The following is a 21,952-nucleotide window of genomic DNA, read 5'->3' as shown; positions in this document are numbered from 1 at the left end:
ACAAGCCAATTACGATATGGAACATTCTTCTCTTGGACAGCCTTAGCACATTTATTGGAAAACCAAGGTTTAGATAAAGGACGAGATTTTAAAGTGGAGTGTGGGATAAAGGATTCCATTCCTGCAAGAATAATTTCACTGACACGATCTGAGCAAACGTTGACATCAGAACTTTTGAAACAGTAATCCGACCAAGGAAAAGAAGTCTCGCAGGTCATCCCATTTTGCATTCTTGTAATGCCAAACAACACGAGGTTGGGAATAGCCATGAGATAAAGGTTCCATTGGAGAAGAGAAATCACCAAGTTGTGATCTGAAGTGCCTAAAGGAGCTGTCACTTCGACTGTGTACTTAGAAGGGTTGTTTGTGAGAAAAAGATCAAGCGTATTGGCTGTATGATTAGGATTGTCCGGTATTCTTGTAGGTAAATGAACAATCTGTGCTAAGTCATTAGTAATTGCAAAAGCCTCAGCATCTCGACCTGCTGGGTCGGTGTGACTAGAAAACAGAAGCCAGCTGGGGTTGTGAATATTAAAATTACCTCACTGTTAGGACAGTTGGACTGGAGAAAGTCAAGTTGCAACAAGAGGAAGTCAAAGAGCTCCAAGTGATTAGTCGAGTTGGGAGAACGGTAGAGACAACAGATGAATTTGACACAACGAGGTAGAGAGATTTTAAGCCAGAGAAGATCAAAGAGAGGAGATTCCAAATTACCAAGTCTCTGACAGGGAATATCAGAACAGACATATGCACAAGTACCACCTTTGAGGCGAAAGGAATCATACAGCGAATAATTTGGGTATCTGAGATGAGCAGTAGTTGAATCAACCGATAACTGAGATTCTGTCAGAAAAGGTAGATGAGGTTTAGCAGACTGCAAGTGGAAATGGACATCGTTGAGATTAGAATTGAGACCACCTATATTTGTGAGATGAATTAGGAAGTCCTTGGGAGGTTTAGATCTTTTTGCAGATAAGCTTGCTCTATTAGTTTGACAATTCATGGTGTATTCAATAGTAAGAAAAAGTGGGTGGGACATGTTGTATGAAGTAATGAAATTTTTGGATATGGCGTACATGTGGTAAGAATATACCCAGATCCTTGACATAACATGGCCTCGACAATGCTCCCCGCATACACACTACTCGGACTCCCTCCAGTCACTATCTGGCAGAGTAGAGGTAGCAAGATTATACACTAGCTGATCCGGAAGCCTCCTAGAGAGTTACCAATAGGTCCGGTCCGGTGTACTAACTAGCGGCCGGCCTGCGAAAACCGTTTTAGAGCTGTACCCTCGAAATGTAAGGAATATTGGATCTCGCCACGACGTTCATCATAACCTCAAAAGTCATCAATCATACTGCATGATGGAAGAGATAGGGAAGGGCTGACCGGAACTTAGCTCTAGAGACTAAACATGGGTTCCACCACTTCAAGCCTCCAATAAGCAAAGTGGTGGTATTTCACCGGTTGATGAGAGTCATCTACCACCTAGTACTGCCTGGTAACATAGAGGGGCAGCATTCCTCCATGTGGTGTGGGCGCCACACCTCGACCCCTGCTTACGTTGGTTCACACCTGGGTGGTCACCCACCATGTACTTGTGCATGGGGGTTATACCCAGCATTACTAACAGTCCCACCATTGTGAAGGTGCAAGCAGAGGATTTGGCTGTCACAGACCGTCCAGACTTCGCCGAAATTGGGTCCACTTGACTTGAGTGTCACCCGAATATCAGTTCCATCAGCGTTTTAGACTCCCAGGTAGCAAGTACAGCTTGTCTGGCATATCTGAGAGAATGTCTGTGACAACCTCAAGGACCAATGTCCTGTGAGCCATTAGTTTATCAAACGCAATATGCAGGATACTACCTTCTTACTTTACCCAATCTATTTTTTGCCTTAACAAAGTTTAGCTGCTTTTCACTGTTACTTTGTAAGCTATTATATCTCTCAACTATCATGGGCAGTTTGGGCACCACATATTTAACAGCGTTCATTACCACATATTGCATTTCAATTTATACAGACACCATACCATAAAAAAATTTTTTTTCCTACACCATTTTCTAACGCAAGGAACTGCTAGCGTACCTACACATAAATATACTGGCACGCTGTCACCTTGGTCATTTGGTCAGTTTCAGTCTTACAAGGTAACGGTAAATTCATTTCTTCTTGCCTATTCCAACATCATTACTTTAGTTTTTTCGATTCTTTTTACTTGCTTCTGTAAAGTCATCCATGATCTGTATGCCCTACATAATATAATTACACTTATTGGCACAATTTATTAGACCTTATTCTTGCCACAAAATTTCAAAATTTCATTCTCAACACGTCTACAGCACACGTGTACCATAGCATACAGAACAAGTCAGAAACAAAAGCATTTTAGTCTTTCTCGTAATTTCGGTGGATGGCCTCTGATGAAGACACTGAAATTGTGAAAAACACTACAATCTAATCTTAATTTGGTCACCTTTTCATTTCTTATTTTTATTTTCTTGCCAACTATCTCTCTCTCTTTTTCATATCTTACCTGGTCGCCTCATCCTACCATATATCGCTACATTCCTTATCCATTTAATTGAGTTCATTTCTGGTGTATACCGTAGATTCAATAGGTTTAAAAAAAAAATCTTCACACTTTCTACATATGATATATTTACACACACACGTGCGCACACGCACGAGATATGTTCCAGGACTTCTTACAGAAGTAAAGTTTTAGGTAACTCAGGAATGACTAATAAAATATTGCTACTATATCCTTGATATGCCAAAATTAGAAAAACCACACAATATTATTCACTACCCTGAGCGAAGAATATTGTTATGGAGTTACAATACATCTTACCCTGTTAGTCGTAGCCATGTACAAGGTAAGTTACTTCTTACCCTGTACATTTCTTTGGGGAGTTACCCCAGAGAAATGTACAGTTGGTACATTTCTCTGGGGTAGCAATAATCCCAGAGAAATGTACCAACTGTGTGGTGTTACACTCAGGGTAGTGGAAAACAAAAGAAACCTTGCAGTAATTGTGCAGTCAGATATGAATTTTCTGAGCAGTGCAGGCAGGCTGCCAGGGTAGGTCATGGGGTCTTTTCAATGATATATAGGAATTTTGTTAGCAGGGATGAGGAGGTGATTATCCTTGTATAAGGCAATGGTCAGGCCACACCTTAAGTACTATGTACATGTCTGGAGGCCTCAATTTAGGAAGGATGTACAGTTGCTAGAACGAGTACAGAGAAGGGCAAAAAGATTGGTGAGGGGGAACACAGGGGTGCTCTTACCAAAAAAGGTTTAAGTTCTGCAAATTGCAGTGCCTGGAGAATAGGCACCTGTGAGGTGATCTGATTGCGGTGTAAAAGGGCTTGAATGGATTGAGCAGGCTCAATGCTGATGGGATTCTTCCCCCTGCTCAGATTACAAATCTGAAGGGGCATAAACCAAAACTAAGGAAAGACAGTTGTCAAATAGATGTGTGGAAATTTGCCTTTAGCCAGCGGGTAGTTGATTGCTGGATCAAACTTCCATGTGTTGTTGTGGAAGTTGATAGCTTAAATAAATTCAAGGAAGAAATGGATAAACTTTTAGAGCAAATGAATGGGTGAAATGGGAAGGTTTTTTTTTTTTTTTTTTATTTGGCTGATGCAGTATAAGCTTTCTTTCTTGCAACATATGCCTCTACTAATGCTAATATCCTCAGAAGAATGAAGAAAAATAGTTATATACCATAACAATTAAAAACTTTATCTGGGGACAGCAGTGAAGCAGCCCCAGTGGCACATAAGGAAAGAAAACATAAAAGGAAAAAAAACGCATGTTATTGTACTGTAAAAACTGATATGTACTTCATACGCCATGCAGGCTTTATAAGGGCTACTAAGGGGATCAAAACCAAAGTGTATATATTTAAGAAAACTGAACTGACTGCAATCCAGAAAGAAAAGAATGTAGATGAAGGGCTTCAAAGAAATAGCCAATGGGAAACAGTTCACGTGGCTTTAGTATTGTGGGGGTTTCTCTGAAGTGCTTCAATATAGTTCGCCTGTCTCAAACACATGTTGAATATTTCTTCAGAATTTTCAGAAAGCAGAAAATGAAATGTTAATGCTAGTTATTTACCTAGATTCTAAGTAAATCTGATAGAGGTGTATAAGGCTTTGAATGGTTTGAGCATGCTCAATGCCAATGGGATTCTTCACCTTGCTCAGAATAATCACCTCAGAGGGCATAAATTCAAATTGAGGAAGGACGGGTGTCGGATAGATGTGCGGAAATTTGCCTTTGGCCAGCGGGTGGTTGGTTGGTGGAACCGACTTCCATCACTTGTTGTTGAAGTTGATAGCCTAAACAAATTTAAAGCTCAACTGGACAGGTATTTCGAACGAATGGAGGGGTGAAATGGGAGTGGTGTGTGTTTTTTTTTTTTTTTTTTTTCCGCTGATGCTGAATAAGCTTGCTTTCTTGCATCATATGCCTCTACTAATGCTAATGCTAAATAACTGTTATTATCCAACACAGTTTGTATATATATAATATTATGTTTTTAAGAGAGGAGGTAAAGAGTATGAAAAGTATAAAGGATTATAGTTCTTGATTACTACATTAATAGTAGAAGAAACTAGCAACTATAAGGAATATAGATAAAAATATATAGAGCCTATTGGTATAAGGTGAAGAGTAGTCTAAAGAACTATCTGTTGAATCCACAGTAAATTGCAAGAGAGTACCTGTAAAGAAAATATGAAATTAGTAAAGTGGAATCAGTAATGTGAAATTACTTATTGTTGCAATTACGATGATTTTGGCATTTTCTTCAGGTTGGTTGGTTGATTTGGATTTTATTGGCGCATTAGCATCTACGGCTATAATGCGCCAAGACCATTTTCGTCAGGAGTCAGCCGCCAAAACCAAGGGAAATGCAACAGATAAGCAAGGGCTTCTGTTTTTAACACAAGATATAGTAGTAGTAGTAGTGGCATGTGATGCAAGCAAGCATATGAGCTTATGCAGCATCAAAAAAAAAAAAAATTCACACAACCATTCCCTCAATGTTTGTCCAGTTCCTCCTTAAATTTATTTAACCTATCAACTTCCACAATGACAGATGGAAGTTTGTTCCAGCAATTAACCATCCGCTGGCTAAAGCAGATGGTTATAACCCAAGCACGGTACTAAGTACTATAGGTTCTAATACCTCTTGTGTCTGGGGTTCACATAAAAAAAAAAAAAAAAAAAGAGACAAATTTCTGCACATCTATTCTACATCTGTCTTACCTCAATTTGAATTTATGCCCCCTTGGGTTCGTAATCTGAACAAGTGGAAGTATCTCCACAGAATTCAGCGTGCTCAACCCATTCAAGGCCTTATACATGTCAATCAGATCACCTTGCAGGTGCCTAGTCTCCAGCCGCTGCAATTTGCAGAACTTAAGCCTCTCTTGGTAAGAGGATCCCTTAATTCGCCTCACCAATCTTGTTGCCCTTCTCCGTACATGAGCAAGCAAATCTACATCCTTCCTAAAATGAGGCCTGCAGACCTGTACGCAGTACTCAAGGTGTGGTCTGACCATTGCCTTATACAGAGGGACAATCACCTCCTTTTCCCTGCTAGCAAAATTTCTGTATGTCATTGACAAAACCCCATGACCTGCCCTGGAAGCCTGCATGCATTGCTCAGAAAACTTCATATCTGACTACACAATTACTCTTTGGTCTTCTTTATTTTCTACCACCTGAAGTGTAGTACCACAAAGTTGGTACGTTCCTCTGGGGTTATTTCTACCCATATGCAGTACTTTGTATGTATTTGTCAATATTAAACTTCAGTTGCCACTTCTCAACCCATCTTCCCAAATTTTCAAGATCCTGTTGCAGTAGCACACTGCCATTAACAACCCTGCCAACCTTTGTATCATCTGCAAACTTCGACACTAAGCCTGATATACCTTCATCAATATCATTGTTGTTGTTGTTATTTGGTTTTTAGGAGCATTAGCAACTAAGGCCATATTGCTCCGGGATATGCGGTCGTCATTCCCTCACCTTTCCGCATCCTCCGTATTTGGTGGTGACGGGCTCGAACCACGGTCTAATCAAGAAGCGTGTACTACGCACTGCTGCTCCTTCCCACCTGGCTACGGAGGCGCCTTCAATATCATTGATAAATATACAAAACAACAGTGGACCCAACACTGAACCCTGTGGGACTCCACTAATAACATTAGACCCGAAAAGCAGTGTCCATTGATTACCACCCTCTGTCTTCTCCCACTCAACGATCCTTTTATCCACTGTAGCAACTTACCCTTAATACCATTCTGCTCCAATTTGTACAGTAGTCTTCCATGCACAACAGTGTCAAAAGCTTCCCTGAAATCCAAGTATATGATATCAAAATTATTTTTTGCATCCAGTTCCTTTGTAACCACATCATAATATCCAATCAAATTTGTCAGACAAACACTTTCACTTAACAAACACATGCTGTGTCTGAAATAATCAGTGCAGTGCAAATTACTGAAATAATGAAGTGAATAAAAGCTAGAAAAGAATGTGAAAGCTAATGTATGTCTCGCTTCTTGATTAGACCGGGGTTCGAGCCCGTGACCACCAAATACGGAGGGTGCGGAACGGGTAGGGAATGACCACCGCATATCCCCGGAGCAATATGGCCTTAGATGCTAATGCTCCTAAAAACCAAATAACAAACAAACAAACAGCAAGAACAACAGTTAAGCAGTTTAGTGAACGTTTGAGAAAGAAAAAGAAAAGAAGCTAAGCGGTAATGTTATCATTACCGGATAAAGCACTGTTAGCATTAGCATTAGTAGAGGCATTTGATGCAAGAAAGCAAGCTTATGCAGCATCAGCCAAAAAAAAAAACCCACTTCCACTTCACCCCTCTTTTCGTTCAAAATACCTGTCCAGCTGAGCCTTAAACTTATTTAGGCTATCAACCTCCACCACAAGGGATGGAAGTCTGTTCCACCAACCAACCACCCGCTGGCTAAAGGCAAATTTCCGCACGTCTATCCTACATCTGTCTTTCCTCAATTTGAATTTATGCCCTCTCAGGTGATTTTTCTGAGCTAGAGGAAGAATCCCATCAGCATTGAGCATGCTTAAACCATTCAAGGCTTTATACACCTCTATCAGATCACCTCGCTGGTGCCTAGTCTCCAGACAATTTGCAAAACTTAAGCCTTTCTTCGTAAGAGCACCCCTTTGTTCCATTCACTAATCTTGTTGCCCTTCTCTGTACTTGTTCCAGCAGCTCTACATCCTTCTTGAAATGAGGCCTCCAGACCTGTATACAGTACTCTAGGTGTGGCCTGACCATTGCCTTATACAATGGAATAATCACCTCCTTATCCCTGCTGGAAAAATTCCTGTATATCATTGACAATACTCCATGAGCTACTCTTGCAGCCCGTCTGCACTGCTCCGAGAACTTCATATCTGCCTGCACAACCACCCCCAAATCCCTTTCATTCTCTACCACTGTTAGTGTAGTACCACAGAGTTGATACGTTGCTCTGGGGTTGCTGTTTCCCATGTGTAGTACTTTACATTTGTCAATGTTAACCTTCATTTGCCACCTCTCAGCCCATCTGCTCAACCTTTCCAGATCCTGTTGCAGCAGCATAGTGTCAGTAGTGTCCTTGACAACCCCGCCAACCTTTGTATCGTCTGCAAACTTGGACATTAAGCTTGATATACCATCATCAATATCATTTATAAATACAGAAAACAATAATGGACCCAACACTGAGCCCTGAGGGACTCCACTAATAACATTAGTCCACGATGAGCAGTGTCCTTTGATTACCACTCTGTCTTCTCCCCCTCAACCACCCCTTTATCCATAGCAGCAATTTGCCTCCAATGTCACACTGCTCCAATTTGTGCAGCAGTTTTCCATGTGCAACAGTATCAAAAGCCTTTCTAAGATCCAAGTATATAATATCAAAGCTATTCCCTGCATCCAGTTCTTTTGTGACTGCATCATAGTATCCAATCAAATTGGTCAGGCAAGACTTCCCCTTAACAAAACCATGCTGTGTCCGAGCTATAACTGAAGTCTTGTCTAAATGATCCTGCAGTGCTTCTTTAACCAGTGCCTCCATTAATTTTCCTGGAACAGAAGTTAAGCTCACAGGTCTATAATTACTTGTGTCAGCCTTTGATCCTCCTTTGTGAATTGGGGTCACATTTGCACATTTCCAGTCTATGGGTACCTCCCCTGGGTCCAAGGAAGCTCTCATAATTATGGCTAAGGGTTTGCTTACTTCCTTTGCTGCCTCCTTTAATATAACTGGATAGATCCCATCCACCCCGGGTGCCTTTCTTGTGTTTATCTTGGTAAAATGTTAAAATGTTATTACCTTAACACTGAATCTGCAACTGCAGCTTTCTGATCTTTCTGTCAGCTGAAGGGTATGCGACGTGGTAAAGGACCAATGACTGTTGCAGGACTAAAGATGATTATTAAGAAATTTGAGACAACTGGTTCATTACAAGATTGTCCAAGAAGTGGAAAACCACAACATGTGCTACAACTGTGGCTGCAGTTGTGGAAGACATGGATACTCCAATGGCATCATCATCACATGGAGAAGCAAGCTCTCGTGAAGTTTCACATCGAACTGGCTTCCCATGTGGGAGTGTGTGGAGAGCACTAAGAGTAGTCCTCAGTAGATACCCGTACAAAATTCTACACCTTCAAGAACTTAAGCGTCCTGATTTTGCAAAGCGGAAAGCATTTGCTTGTTTGTTTGTTATTTGGTTTTTAGGAGCATTAGCAACTAAGGCCATATTGCTCCGGGGATATGCAATGGTCATTCCCTGACCTTTCCGCATCCTCCGTATTTGGTGGTGATGGGAAGCATTTGCGTTATGGTTCTTTCAGCGAATTGAAGATCGTGACAACTGGCTGTCAAATGTTTTGTGGCTGGATGAAGCCCATTACACTCTCAATGGCACTGTAAACACACACAATTGCAGAATTTGGGGGACAGAAAACCCTCGAGCTTACACGGAAAGTCCATTGCATCATTCAAAAGTATTCCAGGTAACTCCCACTTTTAGTTTTGGTTTAGATTTCCCTTCCTCTCTACAAGCCTGTGATATTAACACCCATTTTTACTAATGCTTGTTATACCAGAACCCTTTCTTTAAGGTTGGGCCTTACCCAGTAAGTTCAGTATTTTTAATGACTTTTTCTACACTTTTTATCTTTATACTGTCTTTTTCTATTTTTTCCCATTCGTAGAACTATTAGTGTAATACGAATGCTCCGTCTATCCTTAATCCTATCGTAATTTTTCGCCTTCTTTTGACCATCTTTTCCTCCCATCCACTCCCCAAGAATTGTACTATTACCTATACCACTGGCTTGTCTACACTTTTTCGTTCAAATTTCTCTGAATTTTAATTTTCTACCACGTTAATTTAACAACCTTTCATCCCTTCCCCACATCACATTTGTATTATATTTCACATTACACTTTTGTAAATTTGTATTTATTTTAATTTACATTATTAACTTTATTTTTATGCTGCGTAGGGACTACCTTGTCTTAATATTATGATTTGCTTCCCCCTTTTTCTAATACTACAGACAAGTTTGGAAACGCAGTGCCTGGTACATGGTCAGGAGTAGTCCCCTTTTGAATTTCCTGACTATGCATCATTTTTTCATCTACTATATTCAGATTTTGCATATTTGATATCCCATGATTCGACCTCTTGCTAAAATTGTCCTCCCATAACTGAATATAGTGTTATTTATTTGTTATTTATTATTATTTTTTTTTTGCTTCCTCAGTCCCATTTCATTTTTATACTAGGTTCTTCAAATTCTTTCACCTGTTTAGCCACTAATTCACTTCCATTTTCGACTATCCCTTAAACTTCTCTTACTTCAGGCACCTTATGTACTTTTCATTTCCATTTTCTCCAGACTATCTATTTTACAAACCACACATTTTATATATATATTACAGTACATGATGTGATAGTCTGATGGGTTTGCATATGTCTATTCAACATTTAGTTCTGTGTTTTTGTACAGCCAGACAGGCTGTGCAAAAAGTTGCACTGTTATTAATTCGAGCTGTAACACGCATCATTTGTGGCATTTTTGTCAGCAAATATAAAATAATATCATTTGCAAAACTTTTAATATATATTTTATATGAATAATAATGTTATTATAATTAAAACTGAAAAGGGAATTTTAATAGAAAATGTAATTGAACACAGAGCATGCACAGTTTCACATGCACTACACAAAAATTCACTAGTTTTTAAAATACTCACAGTTAGCGATCGATCTGTAGGAAGCTTTAAAAATTCATCAAAATAAATTATGCAGTAATTTTCTTCAATATTCTGTGATTTGGCAGTCAATACTCCATATTCTTTTAGGGCATATGCCTATAAGAATTTTAAAAATATAACTTAAAGTTGCTGTGCAACTTTAATTTCCACAATCACACATTACATTTTGATGAACATAAATTAAAAATAAATAAATAATATATATATATATATATACATACACACATACGCAAAGACACACAAGGTTCTACAATCATGAAATCGAAATAACTTTTTCTGGTACAGTACAGTAAAGGGGTGATTGTTACATGACTCCATAAGTTAGCAGTACTGTGTAGTGCAAGTGGAGTTACCACCAAACAATTTAGTTAAACAAGGAGATTTCTTTCTTTCCCTCTGTTTGTCTGAAAACATGGGGCACTAAAGCCTTTAGTCCATCCACAGTTTATATGATGCCACCATGTCATTAGTTCTCCTTCCTTATTTCTAGTCTCCAGGTTTCCACAGTAGAGGTGACTTCTTATAAAATCTAAAAACTAACACTCAGATAGTCTGAGAGGTACAGGATTTAAATTTTGCAGATTAGAGATACATGTCTAGCAGTTTTACAGAAGCATTTGAATGAATGTTAAGCACTAACAACTGAAGTTATTTATCTGTTAACATTTAAAATGACAAAACTGCGGTGCCAGTGCATTTTAGTCATTTTGCTCTCTCAAATTGGACTGTAAATAAGAATCCAATTTGAGAGAGCAAGATGTAAATAATAGCCCAATTTGTCAATTTTAAACAAATACATGATGAATTTGTTTAAAGCCTTGAATGGGTTGAGCACGCTGAATTCTGGTGGGATTCTTCCACTTGTTCGGATTACGAACCTAAGGGGGCATAAATTCAAATGAAGAAAAGACAGATGTAGAATAGATGTGCGGAAATTTGCCTTTAGCCAGCGGGTGGTTAATTGTTGGAACAAACTTCCATCTGTCGTTGTGGAAATTGATAGGTTAAATAAATTTCAGGAGGACCTGGACAGGCATTTGGAGGGAATGGTGTGATTTTTTTTTTTTTTTTTTTGGCTGATGCTGCATAAGCTCATACACTTGCTTTCTTGCATCACATACCACTACTACTACTAATTGTCAAAATAACAAAATTGTCAAATTTCAATTGTCAAAATAACAGAAATTTAAACAAATACATGATGAATTATCAAAATAACAGAACAAACTTGTCAAAGAAAAGATCTGAACCCTCCCAAACACTTCATTCATTTCACAAATATATAGGGTCTCAGTTCTAATCTCAATGATGTCCATTCCCACTTACAGTCTGCCAAATATTGTGTGCTTTTTCTAACAGAATCCCAGTTATCGGCTGATTCAACCACTGCCCATCTCAGTTATCCAAATTATCAGCAGTATGATTCCTTTCGCTTCAAAGAGTACTTGTGCATATGTCCATTCTGATATTTCCTGTAAGAGACTTAGTAATTTGGAATCTCCTCTTTTAGATCTTTTCTGGCTTAAAATCTCCCTACTATAATCTGTTAAATTCATCTGTTGCTTCTAACATTCTCCCAACTCCACTAATCACTTGGAAAGAACTCTTTAACTTCCTCTCTGAAACTTGACTTTCTCCAGTCAAACTTTCCTAACAGTGAGGTAATTTTCCTTTGGGATTTTAATGTTCACAACTTCAGCTGGCTTCCGTTTTCTAAACACACGGGATCCAGCTGTTTGAGATGCTGAGGCTTTTGCAATTACTAAAGCCCTTGCACAGATTGTTCATTTATCTATCAGAATACAGGATAATCCTAAGTACGCAGCCAATATGCTTGATCGTTTTCTCACAAACAACCCTTAGTAGTAATAGTAGTAGTGGCATGTGATGCAAGAAAGCAAGTGTATGAGCTTATGCAGCATCAGCCAAAAAAAAAAATCACTCCATTCCCTCCAAATGCCTGTCCAGTTCCACCTTAAATTTATTCAACCTATCAACTTCCACAACGACAGATGGAAGTTTGTTCCAGCAATTAACCACCCGCTGGCTAAAGGCAAATTTCCGCACATCTATTCTACATGCATATTTCTTAATTTGAATTTATGGCCCCTTAGGTTCGTAATCTGAACAAGTGGAAGGATTCCATCAGAATTCAGCGTGCTGAAACCATTCAAGGCCTTATACACCTCAATCAGATCACCGCGCAGGTGCCTAGTCTCCAGCCAGGACCACTCGAGGTGAGTGGTCCTCTAGGCACCTCAGATCACAATTTGGCGATGGTTGTTTCTCCAACAGAGCTTCTTTTGTGGACGTTCTCAACCTTGTGTTGTTTGGCATTACAAGAATGCAAAATAAAATGATCTGTGAGATTTTTCTTCTTTTCCTTCGTCAGATTACTGTTTCAATTCTTCTAATTCAATATTTTCTCAGATCATGTCAGTGAAATTATTCTTGTAGGGACAAAATCCTTCATTCTACACTCCACCTTAAAATCTTTTCTTTTATCTAAACCTTGGTTTCAAATAAATGTGCTAACGCTGCTCAAGATAAGAATGTTGCATATTGCAAGTAGCTTATATACAAATCTCCAGGTTCATTTTCTGCCTACATCAAAGCTCACAGCAATTGTAAAGCGGTTATTAACTCCAAGGGCTTTCACCTGGTGAGTATGGGCCTAGCACACACCCAGGGTCCTGAGCTGGATATCATCATATTCTCTCTCTCTCTCTGGGTAATTCTGAAATTATTTTTTTTTTTGGCTGGTGCATAAGCCTCAAGCTTCCTTGCACCATATGGCTAATAATAATAATAAAGTCCAAGCTAGATTTTGAACAGACTAACAGTAAAAAACTTGCTTCTTGTCCAAATGGTAGTTGAACCTTCTGGTCTCTTGCCAAAGCTACTGGCACAACTTTTGCCCATCTCTATTCACACCTCTGTCAAAACCAGATGGTTTGTTTGTCACTTTAACCAAATATAAAGCTGTCTTGCTAGCATCCTACTTTTCTTCTAACTCGTTACTGATGATCTTGGTAAACTACTACCTGCCACTAATCCAAGTACACTCCATTCAATGCCTCCTGTGGTCTTCCGTGAAAAGAATGTCAGAAGGATTTTGACATCCTTTTCATCAGGATCTTTTGCTAAGAAAGCTCCAGGTCCTGATGGTATTTCTCCGCTTGCTCTCAAAAGCTGTGCCTTCTATTTTGTGTTGCCATTTTTTGACTTTCTTATTTCCTTCTCCTTGGAAATTTGCTCATATCTAGCCAGTTCCTGAAAAGGGTGACAAATCCTTCCTATGCAGCTATTGTCCCATTACACTTACTTCTACTCTTTCTAAAGTAATGGAGAAACTGATTAACCACCAACTCTTAAACTCTCTATAAACTTTCCATCTGATCAACGATCGCCAATATGGATTCTGGCTTATGTTAATCCACTGGTGATATTCTGGCTTATATTACCCATCTATGGACAAATTCAATAGAAAAGTTCAGTGAAACAGAAGCAGTTGTTCTTGACATTTTAAAGGCTTTTGATCATGTTTAGCATAAAGGTGGTCTAAATAAGCTTCCATCTTATGGTTTGCCAATTGTTTTTTTGTAATACTAGGGCCATAATGCACCTATTACAGTCTTATTTGATATAGGCTTGGTATATTAAACAAGAGGATTCAAATCAGATGATATTTGTTTATCATTCTCAGGAAAGTAAAAGCATCATTAATATCTGGTCGGTCTTCAAGGATCTGCTGTAAAGTAAGTTTACTAAAGGAATATAGATGTGGAGAGAAAGCTATTTGTCATTCTCTCAAATATAATGGACATTCAATGATCAGGTGTTTTATTGTGAGTTCAGTTTGACAGTTCCTGCCATGCGAGTAGGTAACTATAAGTTAGGTGGATAAGTCCATTCCACAATCTAGCAAGTATGACTTCTTCCTTTCTATTTCCACTTAGGCTTGATAGCCACTGCTTGTGCTCATTTTTAATCTAGAACAGTTTATTGCTTTTTTTCTCCTGCCAAATGGATAGCCATTTTTTCCTACTAGTGCATTACATGATACCTTTGAAATCGGTGTAAGGTATCTGGATGTCTGATGTTATGTGACTGGCATTCTTGGCAGCAAAATCCACTTGTTTCCTGCGATTCCAGAATGTCCAGGTATCCAATAGAGTAATGTTTCTCAACCATTTTTTAATTATCGCTCACTAAAGGGGTTTTTTAAATAATTTTTTTTCCTGATCGCCACCCCATGAAATTTTAAACAAGAAAATTTTATTCAATGGGATCTCTGAGCCTGATGCTTCTTAGCTAAAAGTTCAATATTTGGTATTAGTAAGTAAGTTTAGTAAGTTTAAGTCTAATGTCTCCTCTTGAACTTATGTCAATTCTGTTCCATTCCTTTGTTAATATTTTATTTACTGAACTAAAACCACTTTCAACCATTTAAGATGTTGGAAAACAAAGAAGTACTTTGGCCATTTCAGACCACATTGTTGGATAAAGAAGTTGTTGTTTTTAATCCCCACAACTCAGACATTCCACCTTCTTTGAATTTATGTTTGCATTCTTCGTTACATTTTAATTTGATGAGTTCTTAAATTTCTTCATTAGCACACCCAACATCGCATTCAGTTGGATCTAACATCCATGGCTTCACTTCATTGATTTCAGCTAACTCTTGCATACCATGAAATTTTTTTCAAATGTTTTTGAGTGAAATACTGGAAATACACTGGAAATGTAGTGTATTTCCAGTATTTCAGTGAAAGCTTTTAATACGCATTTGCAGTCTATCAACATAATTAATTTCTCTTGAATTTGAAGTGACATTTCATTAAGTTTTTGAAAAATCCAAGCCATATAGTATATGTTGTTTTTGTGTTTGCTGATTTCCTTTGCTTTCTAAAAAACTAATTATCATATCAAAAAAGGTTTTACAACTCTTGTTAGATTTGTAAAACTGTTCTTCATTATGAACACAAAATTTTCTGAAAAGGTGATCATATTTGATATGCAACTTCATTTTATTGATGGTTTTAATAACTATATTGAGAGATTAATAAAGAACTGGACTAATATCTTTTGCAACCATATAATGTCAGTGCACAATGCAGTGTATTTCAAGAACTTCGGAACATACTTCCTTTAGGTGGGCTATAAAACCTTTGTCTTCCAACCGTGGAGGTAGCACCATCAGTGGCAAAAGATACCAAAGTTTTCAATGGTACTTGTTTTTGACCAAACCATGTTTTTACAGCAGCAAAAATGGATTCACAAGTAAAGTCAGTTTCTAAACATTTTACAAACAACATCTCTTCTTGCAATTTATAATCATCATCAAAATAACGGCTTGTCATTAGAAGGGCATTATTGTCAGTAATTGTGGATTCATCCATCTGAATAGAAAACTTTCTCGTTTTTAGTTTGTCAATTAGCTGCTCTTCAACATTAACTGACATCTCATCAATTTGTTTTCGAATTGAATCATTGCTCAATGGCAATGCTTTTATAATATTAGAAGGATTTTGATGCATCACTGTTGAAATTATAGTCTCTAATGCAGGTCATATAACAGTCTGAGCAACTACCGGTTTTTGCAATGATTTCTGCAATTTTATAAGACACAATCATTCCATCAACATTTGTTTGTGTGTTCTTCTTAAATAAGGAACTAACAATGTTATGTTGCTCAAAATTCTGTTTTAAATTTTTAAAACATTTGATATGATTACCAACTTTAACAGGATGTTTCCTTTTTAAGTAATCTTGATGGTTTCATAGCCTAATTTGAAAAAGAACAAAAGACACATGGGCTGTCTTGAACTGAATGGGCTTTCAATAAAACTATAAGCTAGATATTCATCTAGATACTGTCAACCCATTTTTTTTTTTCAGCACTTGACATGATTGATGATGGGTTGAATAACTACAAAGAATTAAATAATAAAATATAAACTATTTTTATTTAACTCTCATAACCCATGTCACTCACAAAAGCTCTGTGGATCAAAAATAAACAACTTCCACAAGAAAACAATAAATCAATACTAATTGTAGCTTAAAAAGTAGAAACCTAAAAGACTGAAACATTTCCTCATCCCATCCATGCCTCATATATTGACCAATGAAACAAAAGAATAAATAAATCACCCCAGGGGCTCACATCTGGTGAATTTGGGCTTGGCACACCCAGGGTCCCAAGCTCTGGTTATCATCATTCTTCTCTTTCTTGGTGATTTCTTTCTACTTCTGACTCTTGCTTGCTTGCTTGCTTGCTTGCTTCTCTCTCTCTCTCTCTCTCTCTCTCTCTCTCTCTCTCTCTCTCTCTCATGGTAACTCTGAAATTTTTTTTTGGCTGATGCAGCATAAGCCTCAGGCTTCCTTGCACTATATGGCTAATAATAATAAATAAACCATGCTTACCACGACACGATCAAGGTGGCAGCAGTCAGAAAGGTGCAAATGCCAAGGATTGAAGAGATATTACCTCTGAAAGTACTTAGGCATTTAATGCCCATGAAAAGCAAAGGTGGTTGAATTAAATCATACCCACTATCTTCCTTTTATTAAAATTTCTCACTCACTCCTAATATAATATACCTATATTGTTTCAGAGGAAAAAAAGAAAACCCAATGAAAGAAATTGAATATTAAGGAATAAGATATCATCGGTTAGGTTGAACTTTGGAGGGCTACAAACCATTGTAATATCCATGATTTTTTGCCCCCCAAAAACCAATTTTAAGCCTCCCAGGGCTTCTGTTGGGAGCGATATCGCCCCATTGAGAACCCCTGCAATAGAGGATTATTTTTTGCCTGTTGGCAAAAAGCTCTACTAGTGCTTAAAGAATTAGTATAGATAATGGTTAGAGGATATACGGAATGTTTTACATCCTCTAAAGCCATCAGGATAGCATACAGTCCTGTGGTGTAAGTGCTGCACTCCAAAGGGATCTTCTGGGATATTGTAATGTTTGGCAGAACTATAGCTACTCCAAATTTACTGTGTTTTTGAACCAGTGGCGTAAATTTGGGTGAAACTAGAGAACTGAAAAGAGTGAGCTGCACGGATTTGCTTAATATTGAAATTTAGAATTGCATTCCTTCCCCATTGTTGAAAATGTCAGCACGTGCCAATGGCATTCGCCATGGTGGTTTAGCCGTGCAAACATCTGGAATTATGTTATTTGTATTTAATTCCATATATTTAAGCTTTATAATCTAATGCTACATTGTTTATTTTGCAAAGGTTTATTTTGGTACAAATTATGCCATTTTGGTGTGAGTAAATACATAGGATGATATGGGAAACTTCCGATTTTAGCTGCACAGCTTAATAGCAGAGCATGCCAATGAAGGAATAGAGGTGGTTCGTGTGTTTTTTTTTTGAGACTGAACTGGGGATGTAAAAAAAATACAATTTGGAGAGCATTGAGATGTACTGGGTCAAGCAATTTTAATATACTTTCTCGGGCTGAAGCATATACAGAAAACCTATAGTCTAAATCTAATTAACAACCGATATAGGTGTAGTAGCATGTACTAATCTGAACTGATCTCATTACATATCTGAAATTACTCTATGTAACTACATTAAGGGTAAAGGGAGGGCTTTTAGCTTTTGAAAAAGTGATTACAGTAGTCTGAAACAGTTTTAAAATTTTATACAGTGGGACCAATAGATGATGTTACAATCAGCAAATTCTACATGGATGTTGGATGAACTGATGAAACACATGGCAGAGAAAGAAAAGTGCAAGGAATGCATTTAAATTATTGGGTGAAACAGAAGCCTGTGGAGGTGGTGGTAGTAGTAGAGGCATGTGATGCAAGAAAGCAAGCTTATTTTAGCATCAGCCAAAAAAAACCATTTCACACATTCCTTATAAAAGTTATTATTATTAGCCATATGGTGCAAGAAAGCCTGAGGCTTATGCTGCACCAGCCAAAACATATTCCCAAGTTACCCTGAGAGAGAGAGAGAGAGAGAGAGAGAGAGAGAGAGAGAGAGAGAGAGAGAGAGAGAGAGAGAGAGAGAGAGTCAGAAGTAGAATGATGATATCCAGCTCAGGACCCTGGGTGTGCCAAGCCCATACTCAGATGTGAGCTCCTGGGGGTAGCTAGTCCAGTTCCTCCTTGAATTTATTCAAGCTATTAGATTCCACAACAACAGATGGAAGTTTGTTCCAGCAATCAACTACCTACCCTCTGGCTAAAGGCAAATTTCCGCACATCTATTTTAAATTGTCTCTCCTCAATTTGGATTTATGCCCCATCAGGTTCGTAATCTGAGCAAGCGGAAGAATCCCATCGGAACTGAGCCTGCTCAACCCATTCAAGGCCTTATACACCTCAATCAGATCATCCAGCAGGTGCCTAGTCTCCAGCTACTGCAATTTGCAGAACTTCAGCCTTTCTTTCCCCTCACCAATCTTGTAACCCTTCTCTGAACTTGCTCAAGCAACTTTACATCCTTCCTAAAATGAGGCCTCAAGACCTGTACGCGGTACTCATTGTCTTATACAATGGGATAATCACCTCCTTTTCCCTACTAGCAAAATTCCTGTATATCATTGACAACAGTAGACAGAAACTAGTATATAATCAAGTCACAAAGGAGGTCAAGGCAAGTGAAAGAAGATTACAAGAAAGCTTTTGAAAATGATGCAAAGAAAAACGGCAAAGACTTCTTTACTTATGTAAAGGCTGGAAGGAATGGGATGAATCAAATTGGTCCACTCAATATCAATGGTTTGACTGTTGATGATCGTGCTCAGGTTGATGACATACTGAATGAGTATTTTACATCTACATTCACACATGAGGAATTGTTTAGGTAAGGGAATACCAGATGATCAAACTCTAATGATTTTGTAAAAATTGAGAGGAAAGTGGAAGAGAAATTGTAGAAATTAAGTATAAGAAAGGTGACTGGGGTGGGTGGGATCTATCCATTATATTAAAAGAGGCAGCAAAGGAAGTAAGCAAAGACTTAGCCATGATTATGATGGCATCCATGGACTCAGAGGTTTCCACGGACTGGAGATGTGCAAATGTATCCCCAATTCGTAGAGGGATCTAATAGTGACACGACTAATTAGACACCTGTTAATTCAACTTCTGTTCCAGGGAAAATAATGGAGTCGCTGGTAAAGGAAGTAATGCAAGATCATCTAGACAAAGTTGTAATTATACTTCACAAACGGCATCAGTTTGTTAAGGGAAATATTATTTGACTAATTTGATTAGTTAATATGATGTGGTCACAAATGAAATGGTTGCAAACAATAATTAATTTTGATATCATATACTTGGATTCAGGAAAGCTTTTAATATTAATGCACATAAAATACTGCTGGTAAATGAAAGAGTAACAAGCCTCAGTATATCCTATGTCATTAATTAATTTACGAAATAACGAGAGGAATTACCTCAATATATGTGAGCAGGACATTTATTTCCTAACATTCTCCTTGAATTAAATGAATTTTAAAATAACTGAATGAATTCAGTTATTTTAAAAGTAGAGAATGAAAAGGACCTGGGGGTAATTGCGCAGGCAGATATGAAGTTCTCTGAGCAGTGCAGATGGGTTGCAAGAGTAGCTCACGATGTCTTATCAATGATATACAGGAATTTTTCTAGCAGGGATAGGGAGGTGATTATTCCCTTGTATAAGGCAATGGTCAGGCTGCACCTTGAGCACTGTATACAGGTCTGGAGGCCTCATTTCAAGAAGGATGTAGAGCTGCTGGAATGAGTACAGAGAAGGGCAACAAGGTTAGTGAACGGAACGAAGGGTTGCTCTTATGAAGAAAGGCTTAAGTTTTGCAAATTATAGTGTCTGGAGACTAGGCACCGGTGAGGTGATCTGATAGAGGTGTACAAAGCCTTGAATGGTTTGAGCATACTCAATGCTGATGGGATACTGCCTCTTGCTCAGAACCTGAGAGGGCATAAATTCAAATTGAGGAAAGACAGATGTAGGATAGATGTGCAGAAATTTGCCTTTAGCCAGCGGGTAGTTGGTTGGTGGAACAGACTTCCATCCTTTGTTGTGGAAGTTGACAGCCTAAATAAATTTAAGGCTCAGCTGGACAGTTATTCGAATGAACGGAGGGAGGGGTGAAGTGGAAGGGTTTTTTTTTTTTTTTTGGCTGTGCTGCATAAGCTTTCTTTCTTGCGTCATATGCCTCTACTAATGCTAATGCTAACATTCGAAGGCAAAACATTTTGTTCATTTTTAATTTATAGACAATGTCTTCTCTTACTTGTTTAAAATTGTTGGAGTTCTGATGTATTTTGGTTAGGGTTTAGAGCTCTCAAGCCACAGATTCTAGGTGAATTGGATCACTAATGTTTTGCCGAGTGTTAGAATTCTAGAACTAGGACCATAATTTCAAGTTACGGGGAGGGGAGGAGAATTGTTTAGACTGGATTGCAGGAAGTTTTATTTTAGCCAGCGAGTTATAAATTAATGGAATAAGTTACCTACATGGGTGGCAGAAGCTGACAGTCTGGGGTCAGCTGGATAATTACTAAGGGAGAAGGGAAATGCATAGTTTTTCCTTTTCTCTTATTAATTTTTATTAATATTAGTTTTTAAATTTTATTCTTATTATTATTAATTTGTTTTATTCTTATTATTTTATTTTATTTATTTTTTGTTATTTTATATTATTATTATTATTTATTTTATTTATTATTATTTTTTTTTTTGGCTGGTGCAGCATAAGTCATAGGCTTCCTTGCACCATGTGGCCATTACTAATACTAATTCATTTAGTTATTTTAAAATTCATTTAATTCAAGGAGAGTGTCAGGAAAGAAATGTCCTGCATGCATACACTGAGGTAATTCCTCTAATTATTTTGTTAATAAAATACAAATTGGAGGAGTTTGGCATTAAAGGAAAGTTTCTGCTATGGATAAAGGGATGGTTGAGTGGGAGAAGACAGAGTGGTAATCAATGTACATTGCTCTTCATGGACTGATGTCATTAGTGAAGTCCCCCAGGGTTCGGTGTTGGGGCCCCATTGTTGTTTTCTATATATATCATTGATCGTGATGAAGGCATATCAGGCTTAATGCCCAAGTTCGCAGATGATACAAAGGTTGGCAAGATGATTAATGACAGTATGCTACTGCAACAGGATCTAGAAAAGTTAGGCAGATGGACTGAGAAATGGCAACTGAAAGTTTAACATTGACAAATGCAAAGTACTGAATATGGGTAGCAGTAACCCCAGAGTAACATACTAACTGTGTGGTACTACACACGTTAGTGGAAAATAAAAAAGACCCATGGGTAATTATGCAGTCATATGAAGTTCTCTGAGCAATGCAGACAGGTTACCAGGTCAGCTTATGGGATTTTGCCAATGATATACAGGAATTTTCTAGCAGGGATAAGGAGGTGAATATCCTATTGTATAAGGCAAAGGTCAGGCCACATCTTGAGTATTGGATACAGCTCTGGAGGCTTAATTTTAGGAAGGATGTAGAGCTGCTGTAATACATACAGAGAAAGATAATGAAATTGGTGAGCTGAATAAAGTGGTGCTCTTACCAAGAAAGGCTTCAGTTCTGC

At 38.0% G+C, this 21,952-nt stretch overlaps 1 protein-coding gene across 1 annotated transcript in view; it reads right to left on the bottom strand.

The window, feature by feature from the left end:
• Positions 1-21,952, bottom strand: part of LOC150081117 (signal peptide peptidase-like 2B) — a 172,839-nt gene that overhangs the window by 146,756 nt on the left and 4,131 nt on the right. Inside the window, exon 2 of the mRNA XM_090381216.1 lies at positions 10,336-10,452. Coding sequence (XP_090237342.1) covers positions 10,336-10,452 — 117 coding nt within the window. The remainder of the gene's footprint in view (positions 1-10,335; positions 10,453-21,952) is intronic.

The sequence above is a fragment of the Mastigoproctus giganteus genome, chromosome 9 (genome assembly GCF_048544385.1).
Source record: "Mastigoproctus giganteus isolate SK-2022 chromosome 9, ASM4854438v1, whole genome shotgun sequence".
Taxonomy (NCBI): Eukaryota; Metazoa; Arthropoda; class Arachnida; order Uropygi; family Thelyphonidae; genus Mastigoproctus; species Mastigoproctus giganteus.
The sequence above is the reverse complement of the archived record's forward strand: the minus strand, read 5'-3'. Positions and strand labels throughout refer to the sequence as shown.